The 25,520-nt window shown below is 42.0% G+C and overlaps 1 protein-coding gene across 1 annotated transcript in view; it reads right to left on the bottom strand.

The window, feature by feature from the left end:
• Positions 1-20,614, bottom strand: part of ARFGEF1 (ADP ribosylation factor guanine nucleotide exchange factor 1) — a 172,473-nt gene extending 151,859 nt beyond the window's left edge. The window contains exon 1 of the mRNA XM_045006311.1: positions 20,055-20,614. Coding sequence (XP_044862246.1) covers positions 20,055-20,178 — 124 coding nt within the window. The 5' untranslated portion in view covers positions 20,179-20,614. The remainder of the gene's footprint in view (positions 1-20,054) is intronic.
• Between the last annotated feature and the right edge of the window lie 4,906 nt (positions 20,615-25,520).

The following is a 25,520-nucleotide window of genomic DNA, read 5'->3' as shown; positions in this document are numbered from 1 at the left end:
CTAGCTGTAGAACTAAAAATAAAGAAAAATATGACACAGCACTAGTAAGAGTAGATAGATTACTGAGAAGCAAAAACTTGTCACATGAGTTAGTACAAGAATGATCAGTTTACGCAGCAAAGAGGCAAGTGGCCAACTTTCTATACAAAATCAGTTCTGATACATAAGTTGCTATAATGTGTAAATTTCCTAATGTTTAAAGAAACTGGTAGCGAATTACAAAAGTGACCCTGAATTTGCATTTCAAAAACAACATTACCACAATTCTTATGCGCCAATTATTTCTCCAATCAGGACTTGAAAAACCCTCTCAACTTAGGGTGACCAGATGTCCTGATTTTATAGGCACAGTCCTGATAATTGGGGATTTTTCTTATACAGGCACGTATTACCCCCCACCCCCATCCCGATTTTTCACACTTGCTATCTGGCCAGCCTATCTCAACCAGACAAGTGGGCTGAGTTAAGCTGGAAAACCACTGGAGATGAAAGATTACAGAGTGGTCAAAGGAACAGTGGCACTTGGAAAGGGAAAGAAAAGGTAGGAAATACACTTTTTCCAGGAAGGGAGTGAGAAGTTACACAAGCAGAGTATCAAAAAGCCTCTGCTCTATTACAAAAGGAGCAGGAAACAGAATGGGATAGATGCCACTTTTTCTTTAAGTTAAAGGGGTGAGTAAAAAAGGAGGAACAGAGAAGTGGAGCAGCTGAATGCAGAATTCTTGATTTGAACTTAAGAAAGCAACATAAAACTCAGGAGATCCAGTACAATCTTGGCACCTCCTGCTCTTCTCTAATACACACAACAGACTGGAAGACAAAGCTTCTCCAGATCATCTGATTGCTGACTCTCTATACATGCTCATGTGTCTCTAAATCCATTTCCCCATTGTTATGGTAAAAAACCTGATATCAGCAAAATAAAAGTTTTTAATTCCTATTGCTGGGATAATCTTACTAGCATACATCTAAATTTGTTTTTACATATCTACTTATAAGGACAGTAGTGCACTCAAGTATCACATCTTAAATGAAAAGAAGAAAACAACAATAAAATGAATTAAACACAGTCAAGTGTCCCAGAAGTTCAACTAAAATTGTCCTTATTGTAATAAAGTTACAGGTAAGTCCTCTCTGCCCTAACATGAAATCCTGCCCATCTTTCAAACGTATACCTATATAGTGTTCCACTCTGAGGGTATGTCCTCACTGCACAGGTAGCCCAGGCTATGGCCCTGGCATTGCTCCTAACTCTTCTTCCACCCACACAGAAAAACCTCTAACCTGAACTTAAGGATGCCTAGCCTAGGTTGGGGATACTGTCTTGAGCACAGATTTCCTTCAGCCCAAAAGAACACATGCTAAACATGCCTGGTGCTGTTAGTCCTCCAACCCTATTCCATAATAGCACCTTGGCTATACTTTTTGTATAAGTTCTCCTTTCTTTCAGACTTGGTTTTAACCCCTGCTCCATTTCTGCTATACTTCCACAGCAACTGGACAGAGAAATGCTTCTCTTGTGTTGCCAGCTGGCCTGAAGCTGACACTAGCATCCTAGTAAAATTGTGATGTGATGTCAGTAAGACCTATAAGAGCATTTCCACACAGAAGCCCAGGAAGGACAAACAAGTTCAACAATACACTGCAAATAAATTCATAGAATGGTCCAGTTTAATATACCAGTAAGAACCATAAGATATCCTACTAGAAATCCAGCCCAGCACTGAGGATGCAGCCATGTCAGTCCAGCACAGGTAGCTATGGCTCTGCAGTGAGGATGCTCCCCCAGACTAGACTAGCCTGGGTTAACTCTGCAGTGAAGACATATCTTAAGTGCTTGCTGCTGTCTGTTATAAAGCTTCATTTTCACTTGTCTGCAATTCAGCCATAGAAAGTTGAGTTTACTGCTATCCACCACTTTCCCAGTGCGCACATGATGCCATATAGCATTCCTTTCAAAACCTTGACTTATTAACCAAATGAGGAAAGCTGAAAAAAAACAAAACAATTTCTTGCTTTTGTGAATAAGTTGTAATCTTATTTCTACCACTTCCTCACCTTCTATGGTCATCTGAATATACAGTGCCATATCCAGGACTGTCCTACAGAATGTGCAGCAACAAGTGTATTAATTTTACAAACCTTGCAACAGAACTACCACATCTTTGAGAGGCATAAAAAAAACCTCAAAGAATTAAGTCACCTTTGTTTAAAAGACACTGCAGTTAATGTATTTTCATTACATGCAGTAAATACCGCATCTTAGCAAAAATAGAACAGTCATACTCAAACTGTGGAAGTGGTTTCCATCTACCTCTCTAAACTAAAAATACAAAATAAGGACCAAAACTTTATCACCTTGCTCATGCAGGTAGCCCCATTGATTTATATGTTTTACTTGTGATTAAATTCACCGTACAAGATTAAATTTAAAAACCACTAGTATTAAAAGTAGTTGCACAACTTGCCCAGTACATTATAAAATAGAACCTATTAACAGTAAATGGGACCACAGCCATATAGAAAAGGCACAAGTGTGAATGCGATAAGGTGAGTGCTTCCTTCAACTCAAAGTGGGGTTCCAGCTAGAAGCTGCAGCAGGCCTATACCAACCATCTTGACCTTAGTCTTGCCACTGAAGTTCTATAGTCATTGCTGAGAGAGAAGGTGCAGGGCCTATGGCAACCCCTTCCTTCTTTGTTTTACCTAGGTGTACAAGTCGTTGGTCTGCGCTCCATGGTGGCTTGTCCTGGTGGGGAAGGACCCATGCTTTCAGCAGCAGCTAAGTCCAAGCAGCCCTACCTAGGGATGGCCTGCATGCCCCAACTCGGCAAAGGCCCTAGAAAAGGTGGGCTAATAAAAGCTCCCTTCCAACTTCTTTCCTGGCTCTAAACTAATCATTGCTTGTTGGAATGTTCGCACTACGTTAACCGGATTTAAACTAAAAAAAAGACCATGAACTTTGGAAAACAGCCATAATTAATAGAGAACTAGATCAACTGGGCGTCGATACTTCACCCCTCAGTAAGACAAGACTTTCAGAAACTGGATCATTAGATGAAGTAAACTACCACTTCTCCTGGTATTAGAAACCTGAAAATGAACCAAAAATATGTGTGTTGGATTAGCTGTCAAGAAGTCTGTCCTCAGTGCAAGTACCACTTATCAATGACAGGCTCACAAGGCTGGATGTGAATACGAACTCAGGAACCCTGACTCTTCTGTTCATCTACAGACCAACACTTGACTACTCCAAACAGCAAAAAGCTGAGCTCTATTCTCAACTGGAAAAAATCATAAAGAATGTCCTCATAAGGAACAGACTCACTGTTCTCGGTGATTTCAGTACCCATGTGGGTAAGAGCAATGGGACACATTATTGGCCAACATGGCACAGGTAGCCTCAACAAAAATGGCCAGCGTGTCCTTGAGCTTTGCACTTTTGTGAGCTATAGTCTCAAATATTTATTCTGCTGGCAGCAGCGGCAGCAAGGTCACATGGAGGCATGCCCGCTCAGGACACTGGCATGAGCTTGATCTCATCCTGATCCGTCGAAGAAACGTTCACAATGTACTGCATGCTCGATCAATGCATAGCGCTGATCGCGAGACTGACCATGCCCTTCTCAGCACCAAGCACCAATTACATCTTTTTTGAAGATTCATCATGGAAAGCCAAATGGCAAACCTTGCCTCTAAATTACGAACATGAAGGACTGACACTTGTGCAAATTTTCAATTTGCGCTTGAGTGTGTTTCTAAAAATGATCAACTTGATTCCCCTGATTCTGATGCTTTGTGCAAAAATTTCAAGAATAAGATAGTGGCTAATGCCAAAGATGTCTATGGAATAACAAAAAAATCAACCTGACTGGTTTTCAGCCTCTGAACATCTGCTGCTCCCACTCATAGAAAAGAAAAAGCAAGCTCACCTAACTTTACTTCAACAACCAACTAAGTAGAAAACTCTTAAGTTCAAAGAGGCTAAAACTGCAGTCCAGAAAACTACTAGGGAAAGTGCCCAAAAGTATTGGCAAGACCTGTGCAGAAAGATTCAGACTTGCTTTGAAAAAGGGGGATCTTTGTGGTACCAACGGTGGAATCAAAAAGTCACTTGGTCCAATTTGTAAAAAGAATGCAAACCTGAAAGCGAAAGAGGGTGCCATCCTGAATGACAGGCAATAACTTGACCAATGGACTGAGCATTATAAAGAACTCTACTCAAAGAATGCCATTATCTGTGATACTGCCTTACCTGCCATCCCCCAGCTTCTAACAATGCAGGAGCTGGACCAAACACCAGCTCTTGAAGATGTAGAGAAAGCTATCAAAGAGTTTGCCTGCTGCTTTCCCAGGTGCAATGATCAGATACCTTTGGAGCTCCTAAAAGCAGGGGGAGAAAACTTGTGATAGCCACTCACTTCTTTGCGCCTGCTGGGAAGAAATCCTTGGAGTCACTTGGGACTAGCAGATCAATAACAAGATCCTTGAGAGAACTGACCTACAGTCTATGCAGACTATGCTGGCTTTTGTTAGCTGGGGCAGTGTATGCCTCAAGATAGTCTGACGAAGACTGTGCTTTATGGCCAACTCCAAGAACTGACTGCAATGTAGAGGAACTGTCAAACTTTCAATACAGCGACACGGTCAAGCAAGAAATTCAGTGCTCCCACTGACAACTGGGAGAACCGTGTCCACAATTGCTCAGTCTGGAGAAGCTAGGTTAAGGCTAGTGCAGTCATTGGGAGAGCTATCAGGACCCCAGGCTGAGGCCCACAGGCGAGCCAGGAAGCAGTGTGCTCCAAGCTCCATCTGGCGAGTGGACCTGTAGCCACTGTGGGAAGGTCTGCTGCTCGCGCATTTGGCTCTTCTCCCACACTACTTGGCTCTTCTCCCATGCACATCCAAGATGTTGCATGGCCATATTAAACAGCTATAGTAACAAAGACCATTATTTCAATAATACCTAATTATCTTTTCTTAAATGTGTCTGGAAAGCCTATAAAACTGTTTACATCAGTGATTCTCAAACTTTCTGCAGAGCTGCTTCTGTCACAGCAATGAAGCATCTGTCAGTCTTCGAACGGTACTCCTGTTAGTTGCAGGCAAAACCAACACTCATGGTTCCCAGAGGCTGTTTAGATCAACAACAACAAAAACACACCAAACCACACACTCCAAGCTGCAGCAAAATCTTTCTGCATCCTACATGACTATTTCATGTCAGATGCTTCTTCTGTTTCTAGATAAACACATGACCAAATCTGAGAATGACGCCAAATCTGGATGGGTACCAAATGTTACAGAAACAAACGGCAAAGAGATTAGAACAGTGACGGCTGAAAGCAATGATTTATTATTATTATTATTAATAAAAATATTAAGAAATGAAAGATTTCTATACCAAGAGGAAATAAGCACAGATAAAAGACGGTGGATGTGACCAAGCAGCTATACTCATCTCAGTATTATAAGGTTATTTTCATTTTCTCACTGTAATGTTATCTTAATATCTTTTCCTATAACCAAGTGCAATAGCTGACACGGTGAAAATGTGAGATCAGAAAGAATCTTTAAGTAAGCCACAAGATGAAAAGTTATCTAAACCAGTGACTGTTAAGCTTTTTCAACTCAAATGATTATTACCGGTATTTAAAGTACATGAATGCCAGTAACTGAGAACTCATTAGAAATCTTTTATCATATCAGTGTGTACATGCTATACAGAGTGGGAGGAGAAATCCAAAAAAGAAAACCATTTTTATTTGAAGACAGTTGTAAACAGTAATAAAGTTTTAAAAGTATACACTTTAATACAATATTGGTTAAGTTTTGGAAGTGTATTTAGTAATACTACATTTGACGCAAAACTGCAAGAATGTTTTCACAAGTCTCTCAAATTAAAAAACCGGGATAGAAGACTTTTTTGGTTAAAAAAAGTCACAAATATTACAAAAAGTAAGATGGACATTATAGTCAATACTGTTAGAACAGTGACCTCCATTTAGCAGCAAAATTCAATAATAAAAAAAATAAGAACAGAGCAAGGACTATGTGCCATTTCACTGCAAGTAATTTCAATGCTAGCTACATAAAACTTGTAGAGCATGACCCTATTTTACAACCGTAACACTTCGCCAACGAGAGATGCTACTGCAAAACTGCATGTGTTGTTCTAGCTCAGGGGTCGGCAACCTCTGGCACGTGGCTCACCAGGGTAAGCACCCTGGCAGGCCGGGCCAGTTTGTTTACCTGCCGCATCTGCAGGTTCGGCCGATCGCAGCTCCCACAGGCTGTGGTTCGCTGCTCCAGGCTAATGGGGGCGGTGGCCAGCACATCCCTCGGCCCGCGCCGCTTCCCACCGCCCCCATTGGCCTGGAGCAGCAAACCACAGCCTGTAGGAACTGCGATCGACCGAACCTGCAGATGCGGCAGGTAAACAAACTGGCCCGGCCTGCCAGGGTGCTTACCCTGGTGAGCCACGTGCCAGAGGTTGCCGACCCCTGAGCTAGCTAAAGTACAATATATGAAGGAACTAAGTAAACAGAGAAAAGAAGAATGAGAAGAAATAGGAGTTAAGAAGAATGTTATGGAAGTCTGATCAGTGCTACTGCTGCTGCGTGAGGATTCTTTCCATGACCCCACCAGTGCTTAACCACCCTGACAGTTAGGAAGTTTTTCCTAATGTGCAACCTAAATCTCCTTTGCTGCAATTTAAGCCCACTGCTTCTTGTCCTAGCCTCAGAGGTTAAGAAAAACAATTTTTATTTTTTACATACTTGAAAACTATAATGTCCCCTCTCAGTCTTCTCTTTTCCAGACTAAACAAACCCAGTTTTTTCAATCTTCCCTCATAGGTCACGTTTTCTAGACCTTTAATCATTTTTGTCTCTCTTCTCTGGACTCTTCAGTTTGTCCACATCCTTCCTAAAATGTGGCACCCAGAACTGGACACAATACTCCAGTTGAGGCCTAATCAGCGCACAGTAGAGCAGAAGAATTATTTCTCGTGTCTTACTTACAACGCTCCTGCTAATACACCCCAGAATGACATTCGCTTTTCTGCAACAGCATTACGTTATTGACTCATATTTAGCTTGTGGTCCACTATGACTCCCAGATCCCTTTCTGCAGTACTCCTTCCTAGGCAGCCATTTCCCATTTTCTACGTGTGCAACTGATTGTTCCTTCTTAAATGGAGTATTTTGCATTTGTCCTTATTGAATTCATCCTATTTACTTCAGACCATTCCTCCAGTTTGTCCAGATCATTTTGAATTTTAATCCTATCCTCCAGAGCAGTTGTAACCCCTCCCAGCTTGGTATCATCCACAAACCTTATAACTGTACTCTCTATGCCATTATCTAAATCACTGATGAAGATATTGAACAGACCCGGACCCAGAACTGATCCCTGAGAGACCCCACTCATTATGCCCTTCCAGCATGACTGTGAACCGCTGATAACTACTCTCTGGGAACGTTTTTTCCAACCAGTTTTGCACCCACCTTATAGTAGCTCCATCTAGGTTGCATTTCCCTAGTTTGTTTATGAGAAGGTCATGCAAGACAGTATCAAAAGCTTTACTAAAGTCAAGATACGCCACGTCTACTACTTCCTTCCTATTCACAAGGCTTGTTACCCTGACAAAGAAAGCTATCAGGTTGGTTTGACACAATTTGTTTGAGACAAATCCACGCTGACTGTTACATCTTCTAGATGTTTGCAAAATTGATTGCTTAATTATTTGCTCCATTGTCTTTTGGGTACAGACATTAAGCAGACTGGTCTGTAATTCCCTGGGTAGTCCTTATTTCACTTTTTATAGATGAGCACTATATTTGCCCCTTTTCCAGTCTTCTGGAATCTTACCCATCTTCCATGACTTTTCGAAGATAATCGCTAATGGCTCAGATATCACCTCAGTCAGCTCCTTGAGTATTCTAGGAGTATTCCATTCACTTGTGCAATGAAGCCACATGCTTGATACAGTACAGTAAAACTTTACTTGTATTTTTAATATAGTAAAACCTCCCCGCACTACACATACTGAAGCTGACATAAAGATAGATTGTTTCCTCCCTCAAGGAAAAAAAAATTGTCCCACAACAGCAGTGAATATTTTTCACAGATTAATAGGTTATAAAAGCAGAAGTGATTATCTAGTCTGACTTCCTGCATGATACAGGCCATAACACGTCCCCGAATTAATTCCTGTTTGAACTAGAGTTTGTCTTTTAGAAAACATCTTATCTTGATTTAAAAGTTTACACGAATGGAAAAGCCACCACAACTCTGAGTAAATTGTTTCAGTGGCTAATTATCCTCACTGAAAAAAGTATGCATAGTTCTAGTTTGAATTTGTTTGCTTCAACTTCCAGCCTTTGGATCCTGTTATCCCTTTGTCTGATACAGTGAAGAGTTCTCTATTATCAAATTTCTATTCACTGTGATCAAATCAACCCTTAATCTTCGTTTTGATAGACTAAACAGATTGAGCTCATTGGGTCTTTCATTATAGGGCATGTTGCCCAAACCTTTCATTATTTGCATAGCTCTTCTCTGAACCCCCTCCAATTAATCAACATCCTTCTTCAACTGTGGACATAATATCCCATTATCAGTCACACCAATACCAAATAGATGTGTCTTTTCCTACTCAATATTCCCCTAGTTATGCATCCAAGGATTGCCTCAGCCCCTTTGGCCAGAATCACACTGGGGGCTCATGTCCAGCAGATTATATACACCATGATCTTAAACTCCTTTTCAGAATCACTGCTTTCCAAGATAGAATCCTCCATCATGTATGTATACGGCCTATAGTCTTTATTCTGGACACAACTTTACGTATGACCATTCTAAAACAAACACTGATTATCTGTACTTAAGTTACCAAGCGATCGTGCTGTATCAGTGACTGTCCTCTTCATTATTTACCCCACCCCCAATCTGTGTGCAAGGCCGGAAACCTGGGAAGTCACCCTGGGCGTCAACTTCCAGGGGAAGGAATGGGCAGACACTTGGCTATTTTTTGGGGGGGGCGGGGTGGGGAAAAGAGGGTTGGCTGTTGCCCTAGGCATCAACATCTGGAGCGGGGAGCTGGCAGGTGCTTAGCTGCTCTTCCCCTTCTCACCCTTGCCCTCCCCCCCAAGCCACTATGCTTGGCCTTTTTTCCTTCATTTTTTTTTCTGCTCAGCTGCTTGGGGAGTGCCAAAAATATTTTCTGCCGTGAACTGCAAAACACCTAGGGTCAGCTCTGTTTGCATGTCATCTGCTAAATTTATCAGTAATGAGTTTTGTTTTCTTCCATGTCACTTATATAAACATTAAATAGTTCAGGGCCAAGAACTGATGCCTGAAGGACCCCACTAGAAACACACCCACTTGATGATTTCCCATTAACAACTACATTTTGAGATTAGTTAGACAGTTTTTCATCCACTTAATAAGTGGCATGTTGATTTTGTATTGTTCTAGTTTCTTAATTAAAATGTCATGTGGTACTGAGTCAAATACCTTCCAGAAGTCCATTACATCACCACTTATTTTAATCAACCAAACTTATAATTTTTTTTTTAATTAAAGAGAGAAATATCAAGTTAGTCTGACAAAATGTATTTTTCATAAACCCATGCTGACTGGCATCAATTATATTACTTCCCTTTAATGAGTTCCATTCCAGCTATTCCATTATTTTGCTCAGGACTGAGTGAGGCTGACAGGCCTACAATTACCTAGTTATTCTTCTTAAATGCTGATAAAACATTAGCTTTCTTCCAGTTCTCTGGAACTTCCCTAGTGTTACAAGAGTTATTTAAAAAAAAAAACCAACATTAAATAGTGCAGAGCACTCCTTGACCAGCACTTTTAAAAATTATTGGATATAAGCCACCTGAACCCACTGATTTTAAAATGTCTAGCTTTAGCAGCTGCAGGGTATCCTCCTTAGTTGGAATGAAAAGTATTCCATCACCACATGCCATGACTACATCACTTGGCTTTGTCCCAAATACAGAACACTTATTGAGCACTTCTGTCTCTTTTGCATCATTATTGATGGCTACCATTTCCCTCTAGTAATGGACTAATACCAGTTAGGTTTCCTTCTGTTCCTAATACAATTTAAAAACTCTTTATTGTTCTTATCTCTGCTAGCCATAGAGTTCGCCTTATGTCCTTTTGCTTCCCTCATCAATTTTCTATAATTCCTAGCTTTCGATTTATATTCATTACTATAAACTTCCCCCTTCTTCTATTTGTTAAATATGTTTTGTTTGTTTTATAATCCAGTAAAGTGCTCTTAAACAATTATTCCCAGTTATTCACATTGTTCTGTTTAATTCTCTCTCACAGCTGATTTGGCTTATAATTGTTTTCAGCATTGTGAAACTAGCCCCTTTCAAGCAGATAGATATATATCATTGTTTTGGACTTTATCAAAATGTATTATGTGCAAACAGAACCATGTCACGATCACTTGTATCTAATCTACCACTAATTTTTAGTATGTGATCAACTCCTCATCATCCATCTAGATGATTTCTAATATAGAATTACCACATATTGGATGCAACACTTTGAGTTATGAAATCATCTTCTATAATTTTTAGAAGTTGCAATGACAACTTAGTACTGGCAGCATGAGACTTCCAGTATACATCACTCAGACTGAAGTTCCCATGGTAACACAGCTTTTTTCCCCTTGCACGTTGTAGCTAGGTGCTTAAGGAGATGGTCATCCTGTTCTCTAATGTGATTTGGTGTCTGTAGCAGACACCACCTTGTACCTAACCTTGTGCTTTATCTATCGGAAGCAAATGATCTTGAATGGATCAATGTTCTAAGCTGTCAGTGACTAAAAGTGGTAATGCCATTTTTGACAGAGGGCTCCCATTCCTATGCTATATTGGTTCTTATACCATGCTGTTCACTATAGTATGTAAGCACCTATCCCCTTCCCTTTTGCCCACTTGTTCCTTCCTAAAAAAAAAAAAAAACTCCACCCAATGCTTATAATCTATTCAACATTTCAATCATGTGAATCTTGCCCCCAGGAACTAGCTCGACTTTAGGCTCACAAATGAGCCAGTTAATCTTTATTACTCAAGCTCCTGGCATTGGTGTATAGACAATTAAAGAATTTATTTTCTTTGTGTCCTTTGGTGTCTCGATTAACTTTTTTCTCAACATCTTAGATGGGCTAAACAAGTACTCACTTGCTTCCTCTTTTCACCTTCTCTTTTTCTTATTAGTTGAAGTCCAGCCTGCTCTCTAGGGGATCCATTCTCCTTCTACCAAGATGGAGGCCACCTACTTCCCCATAGAAGGTGGACCAACATTCCACAAAACCCACTTCATTATACCACTTGCCTAGCCAGTGCTTCACTTCTAGAATCTTCTGCCTTCTTCACTCGCCGGACAGGACAGGACTTCAGAGAAGAATGTCCAACTGATTTTCTACTACAGCACCTTTTTGAGTTCTCTGAAGTCACAGAATCATAGGCCTGGAAGGGACCTTGAGAGGTCTTCTAGTCCAGCCCCATGCACTCAAGACAGTACTGAATATTATCTTGAATGTCCCTGACAGGTGTTTATCTAACCTGCTCTTAAAAATCTCCAGTGACGGAGATTCCACAACCTATCTATAATCTGCGAGACATCCCATGAAGCAGCATTATTAGCACTGACATGCATTATCACCAGTGGATCTTTGCCCACTGATTTAAGAAGCGATCAAGTCTTAGTATCAAGAGTATCAAGTACCAAGACTCATGGTTTGGCCCCAGGAAGAAAGAACGCCATTCTGTTGTCCACCTGTCCCTTTCAGAATGTTATTTACATTCTTAGTATAAAATTCCCCATCAAAATATTGTACGTCTTACTCAGATGGCTGGAGCTTTTTGTGGGCATGCTTGATTTTCTTATGGTTTGGGCTGAGCAGCCTTCCACAAGTGTGTCCTATATACCTTTCTGTTGCATTTGAGCAGTTAGCTATTCAGAGATGTATTCTGTAGTTTGCATGCTGACAACATGGTAACAAACGGAAAATTTTAGCCTTGTATAATTCCTCCTGGTCCTCTCCTCTCGGATAGTCAGAGACTGACAACTCTCATCTGTCTCCAACTGTGTAGAATGCCCCCTCATCCTCTTGCCTCTGGTGGTTATAAATTGCCAGGCTTCCTCTTCAAATGCCTCTTTTTCCGGTTTCTTGGTGGCCAGTTACTTTTGTCCTTGAATCTGCAATAATGATGTTTCCTGAATCTGACTGTTCAAGAACTCCTCAGCCTCCCTGAGGTTCCATAGTGTCTGTACTTATCCTTCCAATTCAAGAATCTTTTCTTTCAGGTCACCAACTTTCACTTCATATAATGGAAGTTTATTCTGGCTTCAGGCAGGAAAGTAAACATGGAACATCCATTACAAGTCTCAGATACCAATCCATAGCTAGTCACCATGGTATCAAACAAACCACCACCTAGAAAAAGAGCCTCTGACATGCCCTCTTGTAAACTCCTTCTGAAACTCCCCATTTGCCTCTTCAGGATTTTTCCTGGCAACTAGTATATACCGAACCTTGCTGCTCATCTCCACACTTCCATTAACAAGGAGCGATTAACTATAGACTTCAAACACTGAAGCTGATCAAAGAGTCCCAGTCAAATGGCCCAAACTGATACACAAACAGACCAGTCTCTCCCTGACCTGTTCAAGATCCTACAGCCCAGCTAGACAACCCTCACGAACAACACAAAAAAGACATATCAAACAACAAGAATTCTACCTCCAAAACACAAAGTCCACACATAGGCTATCTGAAACTACAATTTACCACTCCTGTTTGTCAATTTTCATTGGCCACTGAGCAGTAAGCCAGTCATTTTTAAATCAAGTGCTGTTACAGTATTACCTCCAGAGCAGTTTTTTTCTGAAAGACTCCAGGAAAACCTGGCTCATCAGATATCTGATTTCACCAGTCAGAGAGAGAGCAGAGTTTTTAAAATATTCCAATTTGGAATATACCCATAAAATAAAAACATACCCAGAATCAGTGCCACTATCATTCTAAAAAATGCAAATGCAGAGGAGGTAGAGGAAGTATAGAGACTGAAGAACAAAAGGAGTAAAGATAAGAGCAAATAGGGACAGAAGAGAAAGGAATGAAGTAGTAAGATGAGGGAAAATGTGCTGGTAGGGAACACAGAAAAGAAGATTACTATTTTACATTTTCTTTTTCCCAGTCAAAGATGATTCATTGTTAGAAATAGATGCAGTGTAGTCATAAGACAACTTTATCATTTAAGTTTAAACATTCCAATTAGCCCTACCACAGTTTATTATACAGCACTAGCTTCAAAAGTTGAACTTTCTGTGTTACAAAGATGGTTTAAGACAAAGAAATTTAAAATTAGATTTAGAATGTATTGAAAGTCAAGATTAAGAAGGCTTAGAGATACTGTTATATCTTAAATTGAGGATATATTTTATTATATGCAGTGTGTTGTTATAGCCGTGTCAATACAGGATATTAGACAAGGTGGGTGGGGTAATATGTTTTATTGTACGAATTTCTGTTGGTGACAGAGACAGTAAGTATGATGTATTTTATTGTAAATAGAGTTCCAGTTGAAAAACAAATAGGGTGAAAGTTTCCATTGGCTTTTCATTTTACCAGGACAGCAAAGGATTTGACATGTCTTATCCATTAAATTCTTCCCTACCCACATTTGATACACTAAATTATTATAAAAAAAATAAGCCTAATACAAGACACTGGCTGATCAGAGATTCACAGCCCTTAAGTAACTCTAGAGCAAAAGGAATTAGTATCCCTTTTTCCCTTCTAAGGATTAGCATTGGTCAGTGTTATCATTCCAAACAGTCAAGAAATTACTGAATACGGAGTTCAAAATTATGGAGCCCTGTTTTCTAACTACACTTGTTTTCTTCAGTCCTGTAAATCTGGCCAACTAGTAGCACTACATCAAGTCTCAGATGTGGTAGCACACCTGGAAGATACTTTACTGACCCAGTGAAGTCTCAGTGTTACCGATAAGTCTTCGGTCTTAGTAAAAGGGGAAGAGAAGTCATAATTACACAATGGCCCTGCTAGCAACAACATGAATATAGCAAGCTCCTTACTTGACATCTCAACTGGAAGAATATTACAACAATAAATGTTGAGGGGGAAGACAGTGACAATATTAACCAATGAGATTTTGTTGCTTCGTGCTATCTGAGACATAAGAAACAATATAAAAAACAGAAGAGACTAACCCATTTTAATAAACTAGCATTAATATATTTTAAAAAGAACTCTGAATCAGAAGAAGCTATTGGGATAATGTAACTGCAAGGTTTATTATTCTTTTCATAGCAACACAAGAGTACAACAGAAAAGATAGTAATTCTGCTAAGTATTGTATCTTTCCAATCAAGCATATAGGCACTCTAAAAACCTGGCCTCAGTATCTAAAAATTAACCACTACATTTAGTAACAAGGTACCAGGTGTCATTTAAGATAAGAAGCCTGCCAGTGTACACAGGAAAAATAACTAACAACTTTGCAAGAGAATGTATTCAAGAAAAGGCACATGATATAATTTAGAGATTTAATTTAACTGCATTAGCTTTGAAGCAGACTTATTAAATGCTCTACATATTCATGACATGGTCTTTGGTTTCTGTATTGACCATTACACCTATTTCTACACATGTATCCAATTATAACTCCCACTCTAGAAGGTGACTGTGTGAAAGAGTTCTACAATGAAGAGGAGAGAAAGGAGAGCAGAGGAGACCCACGCAGCTCAGCTCTACATTCACAGATTAAGGTGAAGGTGAGTCAAGTCTACCGAGAGGTAGGTTTACTCTAGCTTTTTGTCATTTTCAGAGAATTACACTTAAATCGTAATTCTATGCTGATATTTATCACTGCAAATAATTGCATGATGTGGTATCTATACTAAATGGTCACACAGTGTGTGCATGTGACATGGTACAAAGGTTGAACAGAACTCCCTGTAGGAGGTTCCACAGCCATGTCACACCTCACCCAGTGGGGTCATAAATGGAGGCCTTACCAACCCAGACAACAGCATGGATTTTTGTGGATTAAATTCCAGGCAGGGTTTTCAGTGTCACCAGTTCAGCAGAGCATGGAACTTCAAGCAGATGAGTAGTTCTTGTTTTGTTTAATTCTATACTGTTTATTTGGAGTTTACAGATTTAAGATGGTTGTAGGGAATATGGCTAGAGGTAATTCTAATTTGTAGTTAGAATAAGGAATCTTATTTTCTGTGAACTCTCTCTCCAGCTATTCAGGTTCACACACTAACTCAAAAAAAAAAAGTTTAATACTAAATATTTTATTTCAATTAAAAAGTTAAAATCCTGTTAACATCCAACTGAAAAACAATGTAAGGATACCTAAGTAGATTAGGCACACATTTCAATTTACCTTAACAATGTAATAATCTGGCAATATAGTTGAAAAACTGGAAATTACAACCACAAAACGGTAGCAATCATTTGCCTGCTCCTCACTAAGAATAATGGGAGATCTAATTCTAATGTCTGCATTAGGCAGTAAATTAACAGACAATTCAAAAGATGAACACATTCCTGCTAACATTTTAAAAGATATTGGTGCACAAATAAGTAAACAATGTACAGTTCTTTTGTCATCTGTGTTCCACGAGAAATAGTAAAGGAGTGTGGGAAAGAATATATGAAATGTTCAGGCTTCTTAGAAGCATTACAAACAATGGAATGTAAAAAAAAAAAAGGGGGGGGGATGTCAAGACGTAATTGACAGTGTTCTGTATGAAACCCCACACAACTTGGCAGACTAGACCAGAATCCAGGTAAAAAGCTTTAATGGGGAAAGAAAGAAAAGAAAAAAAAAAAGTAAGATGGAATGTAAACACCAGACTTAATTCTGATGGATTAAAAAACCTGAAGAAAACATAGCTATAATTCAAATCATTTTGTGTGCACGAAAAGAGGTTCAATTTACATTTTAATAACCAGTAAATGAAGGTGTTTACACTAAAAGAACCTCATCTTCACTCCTGGTTGGAAGAAAGAAAACTCAATCATAGTTAATACTCCAGAAAATAGTTTCCTTCATTCATGCTTTTAAAGCAAAAACACACTAGAGACTAAGATTCTAAGAAAAGTGTAATAGTAAAGAATGCCAAGCAATATGTAGGGATTAAAAGTAAGGAGTGACAATATTCCTATTTTAAAAGTTTTAACTTCCTGTTGTTCACAATAACCCCTTGAAATCTCAAAATGTTTCCTTACTAATTTGTTTGCTTAGTACATGAGTACGCTAGAAGTTTTTTGTTTTTTTAACTTGTTATTTATACATGGTGGGCTCCTGACATCGACCGCATGATTTTAGAAAAACAGAACAAAAAGAACACAGAAAAATTGTTTTTAGAAACAAAGATGTAAAACTTATAGCCAGAACTAATATAAGGAACATTTAGTAGACCAAATATTGGACCCCACCAACCTGACAATTTGAACAATACAAAAAAAATAAATTACTGAAAAAAGCAGAGGCTTGTCTAATGGTGGCCACGTGTACCTGTATGAAGAAAACAGTGTAAACAGCAGCTGGCTATTTTGTGCACTTCAAACTCTTTACAGATAGAGTCTATTATCTTACTGTTAAGATTCACGGTGTCCCCCCCACCCCTTCCTTATGCCTTTAGTTATTCACTGTGATTGAGCAGTAAATGTAAACAGCTGAGTAGGGACCTTCATATTATATCAGTATTGTATATGTTATATATTTCTAAGGCATCTAAGCATTTGATATTTTTTAACACAGAGCACAGTGAAACAGAAAACATAAAGAGACCAAAAAGTATTCTCTGTCCAGCTTCCTTTGGTTCCATGGCACACATATATTTGTTGTTGTTATTAAAGGCTTTCTCCAAAAGGTGGGTCCAAAAACTCCTTGGCTAAAATATTTTTTAGCTTCCGTTTAATATGCAGATTTGTATTAACCACAACATATCCACCAAAACAAGGACCCAGGCAGAACTAATATTTGGATCAGAATCGCAACTGATTTTAATTACAGTATTCTTCTAATCTACTGTCAGTAGGTAATATCCTATTATTATATCATTGGCACTGCTATGCTTGGGAAGATCCCAAAATAGTAATGAAAAAGCTTTTTAAAAAATTCATGAAATAATTTAACCAGATCTTTGTAGATTAACTATTCAGACTGACACCAATATTTTAGCTAATTTAAATATATACAACATATTTTAATGACATTAGGTAAAAGCTAAATCCTATTTAACTAAGAAAAACAAAATCAACTCCTCAGCAGATCACCTGCAGTAGCTTTAAATCATTATGTAAGGCCTCACTAAAGTTTCCTTAACCATTGGTTTTAGCACTCAACATCAAAAAATCCAAGATAGTAATATTTTTGGTTTTATAAGCAAGAAGTAAAAACCGAGATTTACATAATTACAATTAAAAGACTTCTATAATAATATGGAGAGGCAGACCGAGCTGATAGGGGAATAGATTAGGAATCAGAACATTTCCAGGAATCAACCACATTCCTACCTCTGCCACTGATGTGGTGTGGGTGAGACATCTCACTCCATGCCTCAGCATCCCATCTGTGAAATGGGGAAAATTATATTTCCCTTCCTTTGTAAAGCATTTAGATATCTGTGGATGGAAACTGCTATTCAAGAGCTAAATATCACTGTTATAATTAGAAGATGGGGCCATAAAAATGCTGAGTCCCCAAACAATCACCCATTAAGGTTCTTATTCCATCAGTCTAAACTTTTTTACAGTAAAAACACTAATTTATTAATATCATTTGTTCGATTATCCTATTCAAAAGATCCATGAAGTCTTCATATTTTATATATTAGAGAAAATATACAATCTTGTATTGCCCTTATCTATCTCACTCTCCCATCCTCTGCTGTCTTCACACCCATGTGTCATGTCTTGTCCCTATTTAGATGCCAATCTTGGAATTAGATCCACAGTTGAAGGTTTCAGTAAAGCTCAACACTGACACAGTAATCAATGGGGTTCATTGTGAGAACGGATCTGCCAGCACAGATCAGTTTGCATGATCAGGATATTAGACTGCAAGATATTTAGGGCAAAAACTGTTTATATTTTTATAGTACCTAACACAATGGGACCAACATCCTGGTAGTAGAATCTGGATGCTCCAGGGATACAAATAAATAATTCAGTTTCTGAAATAAAGTGTAATTTCATGAGGTTTCCTACTCTCTAATTAATTCCACATAAAATAGTCTGGATATAAACTCAGTTTTTTAAACTGCATGTTTTATATTTAGTTAATTTAATTTATTTAAGTTGTAAATAAAGAGTAAATGCATCATCTATGTTGTAAATCAAATGGACATTATCCCACTTTTGTCTTTTTAAAAAAAAAAACTATAACAAAGATTAGAGATGAAATACTTTCTTCAATATGTTTACTATTTGTGTTTGACAGCACTTTGTGAATAGCCAATTTCACTACATCCAATTTCCTCTGTTGGTCAGGGTATATCACAAACAAAGGAGACAAATATTTTATTTTTAAAAAGAAAAATGTGATTTTAAAGGTGATAAAAAGTAGCAAAAAGACTCATGAGCCGGTATAGTACATGAAACTACTTATAATTGATTTTTTAGAGTAAATTTCAGGTTAATGATGTCCTTTTAAATGAATCTACTTAAAATAAACATATTACCAAAAATTCATAAGATAAAATCACTTCAACAACAACATTGCCAATTTAAGGAAAAAAAGAATACATCCAAACAAATCAAAGGTAGATTTTCTTCCAATTAAATGATATATTGATTTTTTATGAATGTGCAGTCATTTCTCAGTCCAGAGATCAGTACCTTGGCCTGTGCTCATTACACCATGAAGTTTAAGCCAAAATGCATGGTACATACATCCAACCTTTTTTTCTTCTCAATATCTCCCCACTTAAACCCTATACAGTCAGCTGTGTCACACATCTAATACTGCACATCATAAACATCTCCACTATACGCTCAGCTGTCAGACAACTAAAACTCGCTCATCTAGAGCAACATGAACATCTCCATAATGTCTCCCCCTTCACTGTGGTTGCATTAACTCTGCAATACATGAAAGAAATCCCCTTTCCTAGCAGCTATTTTTCTCTCCATACACACACTACAGAGGTTCCTTTTAGACAGCTATCGACTCTATCTCCTCCACCCTCATTCGTCCTCCCTACAGAATAGCTTCCTAATTCAAGGACAGACATCAATTTTAGACATGGCCTGAGTGTCATTGTCTCTGGTTTTCCATCATCCCCTTTTCTTTCTCTTCCCTCCCCGGCGGCCTTGTTCTTCCAGCTCAGCTCAGCTCAGCTCAGCTCAGCTCAGCTCACACACACACACACACACACACACACACACACACACACACACACACACACACACACACACACACACACACACACACACACACACACACACACACACACACACACACACACACACACACACCCCTTCTTCTCTGCCTATTCATCCTGGGCGTGTGGGGCGGAGATACCCCGCCAGGCAACTGACTGCATCCCTTTCCCTCGCTGTCAACAAGGGGCAACTCGGCAACCTCTCTCTCTCCGAGATCCAAACACACCAGTAGTTGCTTGCAGTGTAATAACCAAAAGCCTTTGGTTCCCCCCCACCACCACCTCTTTTCTTCCCATCCCCAGCTACACAAACACCAGCCCGGCCACATCTTCTGCTTGATCACAAAGGCCTCTCTGATGCTGCCTTTCGATCACCAGCCCCCACTAACCCTCCTTCTCCCCCTCCAATCCCTCCATCAGCCCCCTCCGCTCCCCAACGCCTGTGCACGCCCAGATCAACGAACGGCCCCCACCGCCGCCTTGTCTCCTCCATCACCCGGCTTAGGGAAAGGGGGGCCTGAGGGGAGCGGGGTCAGCCCAGGGGCACCGCCTGCCCCAACCCCCGCTCCCTCCCCGGCTCTCACCTAGGGCCACCTCACAGGCTTTGCGCAGCTGGGAGTGATGCGCCTTCTTCACCTCCTTGTCGGCCAGGATCTTCTCCAGGGCCCGGGTCAGGAACATGTTCTTCGTCTTCTTGCCTTCATACATGGGAGCGATCGGGGGGACCGGCCGCTCCCGCCGGGGGGAGGCAGCGGGGACCGGGCAAGGGGGGCACTCGGGCGGCTGCGAGTCCGGGACTGTGGCCGCCCGGCCGCTGGGGGCAGAGAGGGGGGAGCGGGGCAGGTCACCGCGCCGTGAGCGAGGCCCCCGGGACGGGGCGGGCCGGGCCGGTCAGGGCGCTGCAGCCCCTCGGCAGGAAGCTCTGACCGCGGCGCTCTCAGCCCCGGAGTCGCCCGCCCGCACCAGCCTCCATTAGCGGCGGCGGCAACAACCTGCGCTCGCCATGTTGGAAGGAAACGACGTCAGGGCCGCGGCCGGAGGGCTGCGGAGGAGGAGGAAGCGGCGGCGCGATGCCCCAACCCGGCAGGAAGGCGGAGGGAGGGAGCGGGCAGGCAGAGCCGCGGCGCTACGGAGGCTCAGCAGGGACTCGCCTCCTGCCCGCCCTGTGGGTGCGCTACAGGTGCAGAGGGAGGGGGAAGGGCTGGGGAGAGCGAGGCGCTGCCACCTGGGAGCTACTTCAGCAAAGGGAGCGGCAGCACCGCCCCCCTCCGGGCGCCCAGCGAGCGAGCGAGCGAGCGAACCTGCCTTAGGCAGCGCTACCCGTTACTGGGGAGAGACTCCCTCAGGCTGCTCTGCCCCCTACCACCACCCTCTTCCGGGGAGACACTCCCTCGGACAGAGCTGCTCCTCACCCCCGCCCCCAAGTTTCACCCTGCCCACAGCAAGAGATCCCTTCAGGGAGACTGCCCCAGGTCTCTCCCTGCTCAGGGGATAAAACTCTTTGGGGCAGACCTGCTTGCCCGGCTCTCCCCAGCAGGAGGAAGTCGGGACTCTCTCGGGCAGGCCCTCTAATGATAGAGGTATTTATGTCAATGAGATGATGTATCTTCTGCGTTCATACTGGCCCAGCCTCTCAGCCCTTCACTTTGATCTGAGATGTAACTCACAAGAGCAGGGGTAGGAAGTGTGTTTATATAATTGCAGATTGTGCATGATACTAATGAGGAATGAGGAGGACCACCAGGAGTTTTTCTTGTTAATACTAAATAGTATTACTGTGCACTTCTAAAGTGTTGTGGGTGTTTTTGTCCAAAGACCTCAAAGCATTTTACAAACATTCAATCTTTCTGAACAGTTGCTTTTTCTTTGCCATTAATACCACGATTACCCTACCCCCTTAAAGTCCCATTTTAAATACGTTCTTTCACAAGGGCCATCAATGTTAACACCTCTCCTCTCTTTAGCATAAAGTGACATAGGAAAAACAAAGCCTAAACTAAAAAACGCTGCTGTAATTTGTTGCACCTCCACTACATGATTAAATGGTGTTTTTTGTGTTTTAATTGTTGTCTGTGTTTATCTTCTTAGACTTTATTCCCCTGGGGTAAGGATGGTATTTTCTTCATATTCTGTAGAGCAGGGGTCCCCAACCCCCGGTCCGCGGCCTCTTAGGAACCGGGCCGCGAACCGACCCCTAGGCGGCATGTCTCCGGCGGGGCCCGCGGCTCCACTGGAGCTTCCGCAGGCATGCCTGCGGGACGTCCAGCTGAGCCGCGCGACCAGCGAACCGTCCGCAGTCATGCCTGCGGGAGGTCTACCCGAGCCGCGGGACGAGCGCCCCCTCCGCAGTCATGCCTGCGGGAGGTCCGCTGCTCCCGGGGCTCCGGTGGACCTCCCGCAGGCATGACTGCGGACGGTTCGCTGGTCGCGCGGCTCAGCTGGACCTCCCGCAGGCACGCCTGCGGAAGCTCCACTGGAGCCGGTGGACCTCCTGCAGGCATGACTGCGGAGGGTCCGGCTAATGCCGCCCTGGGGGGCAGGACGAAACCGGTCCCTGATGCGAAAAAGGTTGGGGACCGCTGCTGTAGAGAACCAAGCATAAAGTCAAGTATCAGAGGGGTAGCCGTGTTAGTCTGGATCTGAAAAAGCAGCAAAGAGTCCTCTGGCACCTTATAGACTAACAGACGTATTGGAGCATGAGCTTTCGTGGGTGAATACCCACTTCGTCAGAAGTATGACATGTATTCACCCATGAAACCTCATGCTCCAATAAGCATAAAGTCAGCTCTCAACAAATGCTAGGTAACAATAAATAACAGTAAGTCCCAAATTTTGCACTTAGAATTAGTACAAATGTATCTAATGGTAGGATTTGACCCTAACTAAGTCCAGGTCTACACTAGGAGAATTTTGCTGTCATTAGTATATAATACCAGCAAAGAGCTCATAGTGTGGATGTAGCTTATACCAACAAAACTGAACTTTTGCTGGCATAATTTATTCTTTCCCCCCCCCCGAGCAAAATAAGATATACTGGAAAAAGCACACTTTGCTTTATAACTGTATATACTGTATAACTATGGGTATGTCTACACTACGTAATTAGGTTGATTTTATAGAAGTCGATTTTTAGAAACCAGTTTTATACAGTCGATTGCGTACACACTAAGCGCATTAAGTCAGCACAGTGCGTCCTCACTACCGTGGCTAGCATTGACTTACAGAATGGTGCACTGTGGGTAGCTATCCCACAGTACCCGCAGTCTTCGCTGCCCATTGGAATTCTGGGTTAAGCTCCCAATGCCTGATAGGGCAAAAACATTGTCACGGGTGGTTTGGGGTACATGTCGTAAGGCGCCCCTCCCTCCGTGAAAGCAACAGCAGACAATCGTTTCACACCTTTTTTCCTGGGTTACCCGTGCAGATGCCATACCACAGCAAGCATGGAGCCCGCTCAGCTCACTGTGACCGTACATATCCTGGGTGCTGCTGGCAGACGCGGTACTGCATTGCTACACAGTAGCAGCTCATTGCCTTTGCGGCAGACGGTGCAATAGGACTGATAACTGTCATATGTCTCCTGGGTGCTCCTGGCAGACCTCGGTGAGGTTGATCAGGGGCGCCTGGGCAGATGTGGCTATCCTCCTCTTACTTAGAGCACCGAATGAGAGCCAGAGACTCCAGGTCATTCTCTTCTTTAAGTTTTGTCTCATGGAGATTCAGTCTTGCCTGGAATATCATGCCAGCTGGAGGCTTCTGCCTCAGGCTGCTCTTCCAGCCAGCAGCACCACACAGTCATACCTACCCCAGCTTACCCCTTGCTCCCATGGCTCATGAAGCCTGGACAGTAGTAAGGAGCAGTTCAACTATAGGCTGAGCAAGTGCAGAATGGTGGTAGAATGTGCCTTTGGACATTTAAAAGCTCGCTGGTTCTGTTTGCTGACTAGGTCAGATCTCAGCGCAACTAACATTGCCATTGTTATTGCTGCTTGCTGTGTGCTCTATAATATCTGTGAGAGTAAGGGGGAGACATTTATGGCAGGGTGGGAGGTTGAGGCAAATTGCCTGGCATCCAATTTTGAGCAGCCAGACACAAGAGTGATTAGAAGAGCACAGCAAGGAGCGCTGCGCATCAGGGAGGCTTTGAAAACCAGTTTCATGACTGGCTAAACTTCGGTGTGGCAGTTGTGTGTGTTTCTCCTTGATGCAAACCCACCCCCTTTGTTGATTTTAATTCCCTGTAATCCAACCACCCGCCCTCCTTTGAAATAAAGTAACTTGTTTTGAAACCATGCATTCTTTCTTTATTAATTAAAAAAAAAATGAGATAACGGACAAGGTAGCCCGGGTGGGGTGGGGGAGGAAGGAAGGACAAGGCCACATTGCTTATTGTAGCCATACTAAAAATCAAACTGTTTGAATTACAGTCTTCTGTTGCTTGGGCCATCCTCTAGATTGGAGTGGCTGGGAGCCTGGAGCCTTCCCCCTCCCCTCCCACCCGCCGCGTTCTTGGGCATCTGGGTGAGGAGGCTATGAAACATGAGGAGGAGGCTAGGCGGTTATACAGTGGATGCAGCGGGGGTCTGCGCTCTTGTTGGCTTTCCTGCAGCTCCAACAGATGCTTCATCATGTCCGTTTGCTCCCCCATTAGCCTCAGCATCGCGTCCTGCCTCTGCTCTTCGCGCTCACTTAATTCTTTCCTGGCCTCTGCCACTGAATGTCTCCATGAATTAAGCTGGGCCCTATCAGTGTGGGAGGACTACATGATCTTGGAAAATATGCCATCGCAAGTGCGTTTTTTTCGCCTTCTAATCTGCAATAACCTCAGGGACAGAGATGATAGGGGGAGCATAGAAACATTCTACGCTCTATGATTCTGGGAGGACTGCATGGACACCTGTGCTGCTAAGTTCGCCACGCTGACCAAACATGAAATGAAATTCAAAAGTTCCTGGGGCTTTTCCTGTGTACCTGGCTAGTGCATCGGCGTTCAAAGTGCTGTCCAGAGCAGTCACAATGGAGCACTCTGGGATAGCTCCCGGAGGCCAGTACCATCGATTTGCGTCTGCACTAACCCAAATTCGACCCAGCAAGGTGGATTTTAGCGCTACTCCCCTTGCTGGCGAGGAGTACAGAAGTCGATTTTAAGAGCCCTTTAAGTCGAAGGAACGGGGTTGGTTGTGTGGACGCATTCATTTTAAAATCGACCTAACACAGCTAAATTCAACGTAACCCCATAGTGTAGACCAGGGCTATGTCTATACTAGGGGCTTTTGCTGGCACAGCTACATCAGTCACAAATCACACCTATAACTGCCATGCCTATCCCAGCAACAGTTTGTAGTATAGACCTGGTTTAACCCCAATAACAGTCCCCTGGGGCAAGTAGGAGGTACATAGAGATGTCACTCACAACTGAAATGTATCTAACTTTGGGACAGACCATGCAGCTGTTTCAATAGCATACAGAAACATTACATTACAATCCAGGGCAGGAAACAAATGAAAATACTGTATCTAATTGAAGGTGCAAGAGAAATATAGGCAAGTGGAATGTGATTTAATATATTGGAGAGTGAGCAAGATAATTAAAATTGTTAACACCCTTACTGTTCCAGAAGGCACCAGGGGATATTTAATGACCTCATACAGTTAGGATTGGGTTTTCATCTCACCCAAAGGATTGTAACTCCAGCAGCACAGTGCCTGTCATAACTATAAAGGGAAGGGTAACAGCTCTCCTGTGTACAATACTATAAAATCCCTCCTGGCCAGAGACACCAAAATCCTTTTACCTGTAAAGGATTAAGAAGCTCAGATAAACTGGCTGACACCTGACCCAAAGGACCAATAAGGGGACAAGATCTTGGTAGGGGGAAGGCTTTTGTCTGTGTGCTCTTTGTTTTGGGGGTTGTTCGCTCTTGGGTCTAAGAGGGACTGGACATCAATCTATGCTCTCCAAATCTTTCTGCACAAGTGTCTCATATTTCAAACTTGTAAGTAACAGCCAGGCAAGGTGTGTTAGTTTTATCTTTGTTTCCTCAACTTGT

The sequence above is a fragment of the Mauremys mutica genome, chromosome 2 (assembly GCF_020497125.1).
Source record: "Mauremys mutica isolate MM-2020 ecotype Southern chromosome 2, ASM2049712v1, whole genome shotgun sequence".
Taxonomy (NCBI): domain Eukaryota; kingdom Metazoa; phylum Chordata; order Testudines; family Geoemydidae; genus Mauremys; species Mauremys mutica.
This window is presented reverse-complemented; position numbering and strand designations above follow the sequence as displayed.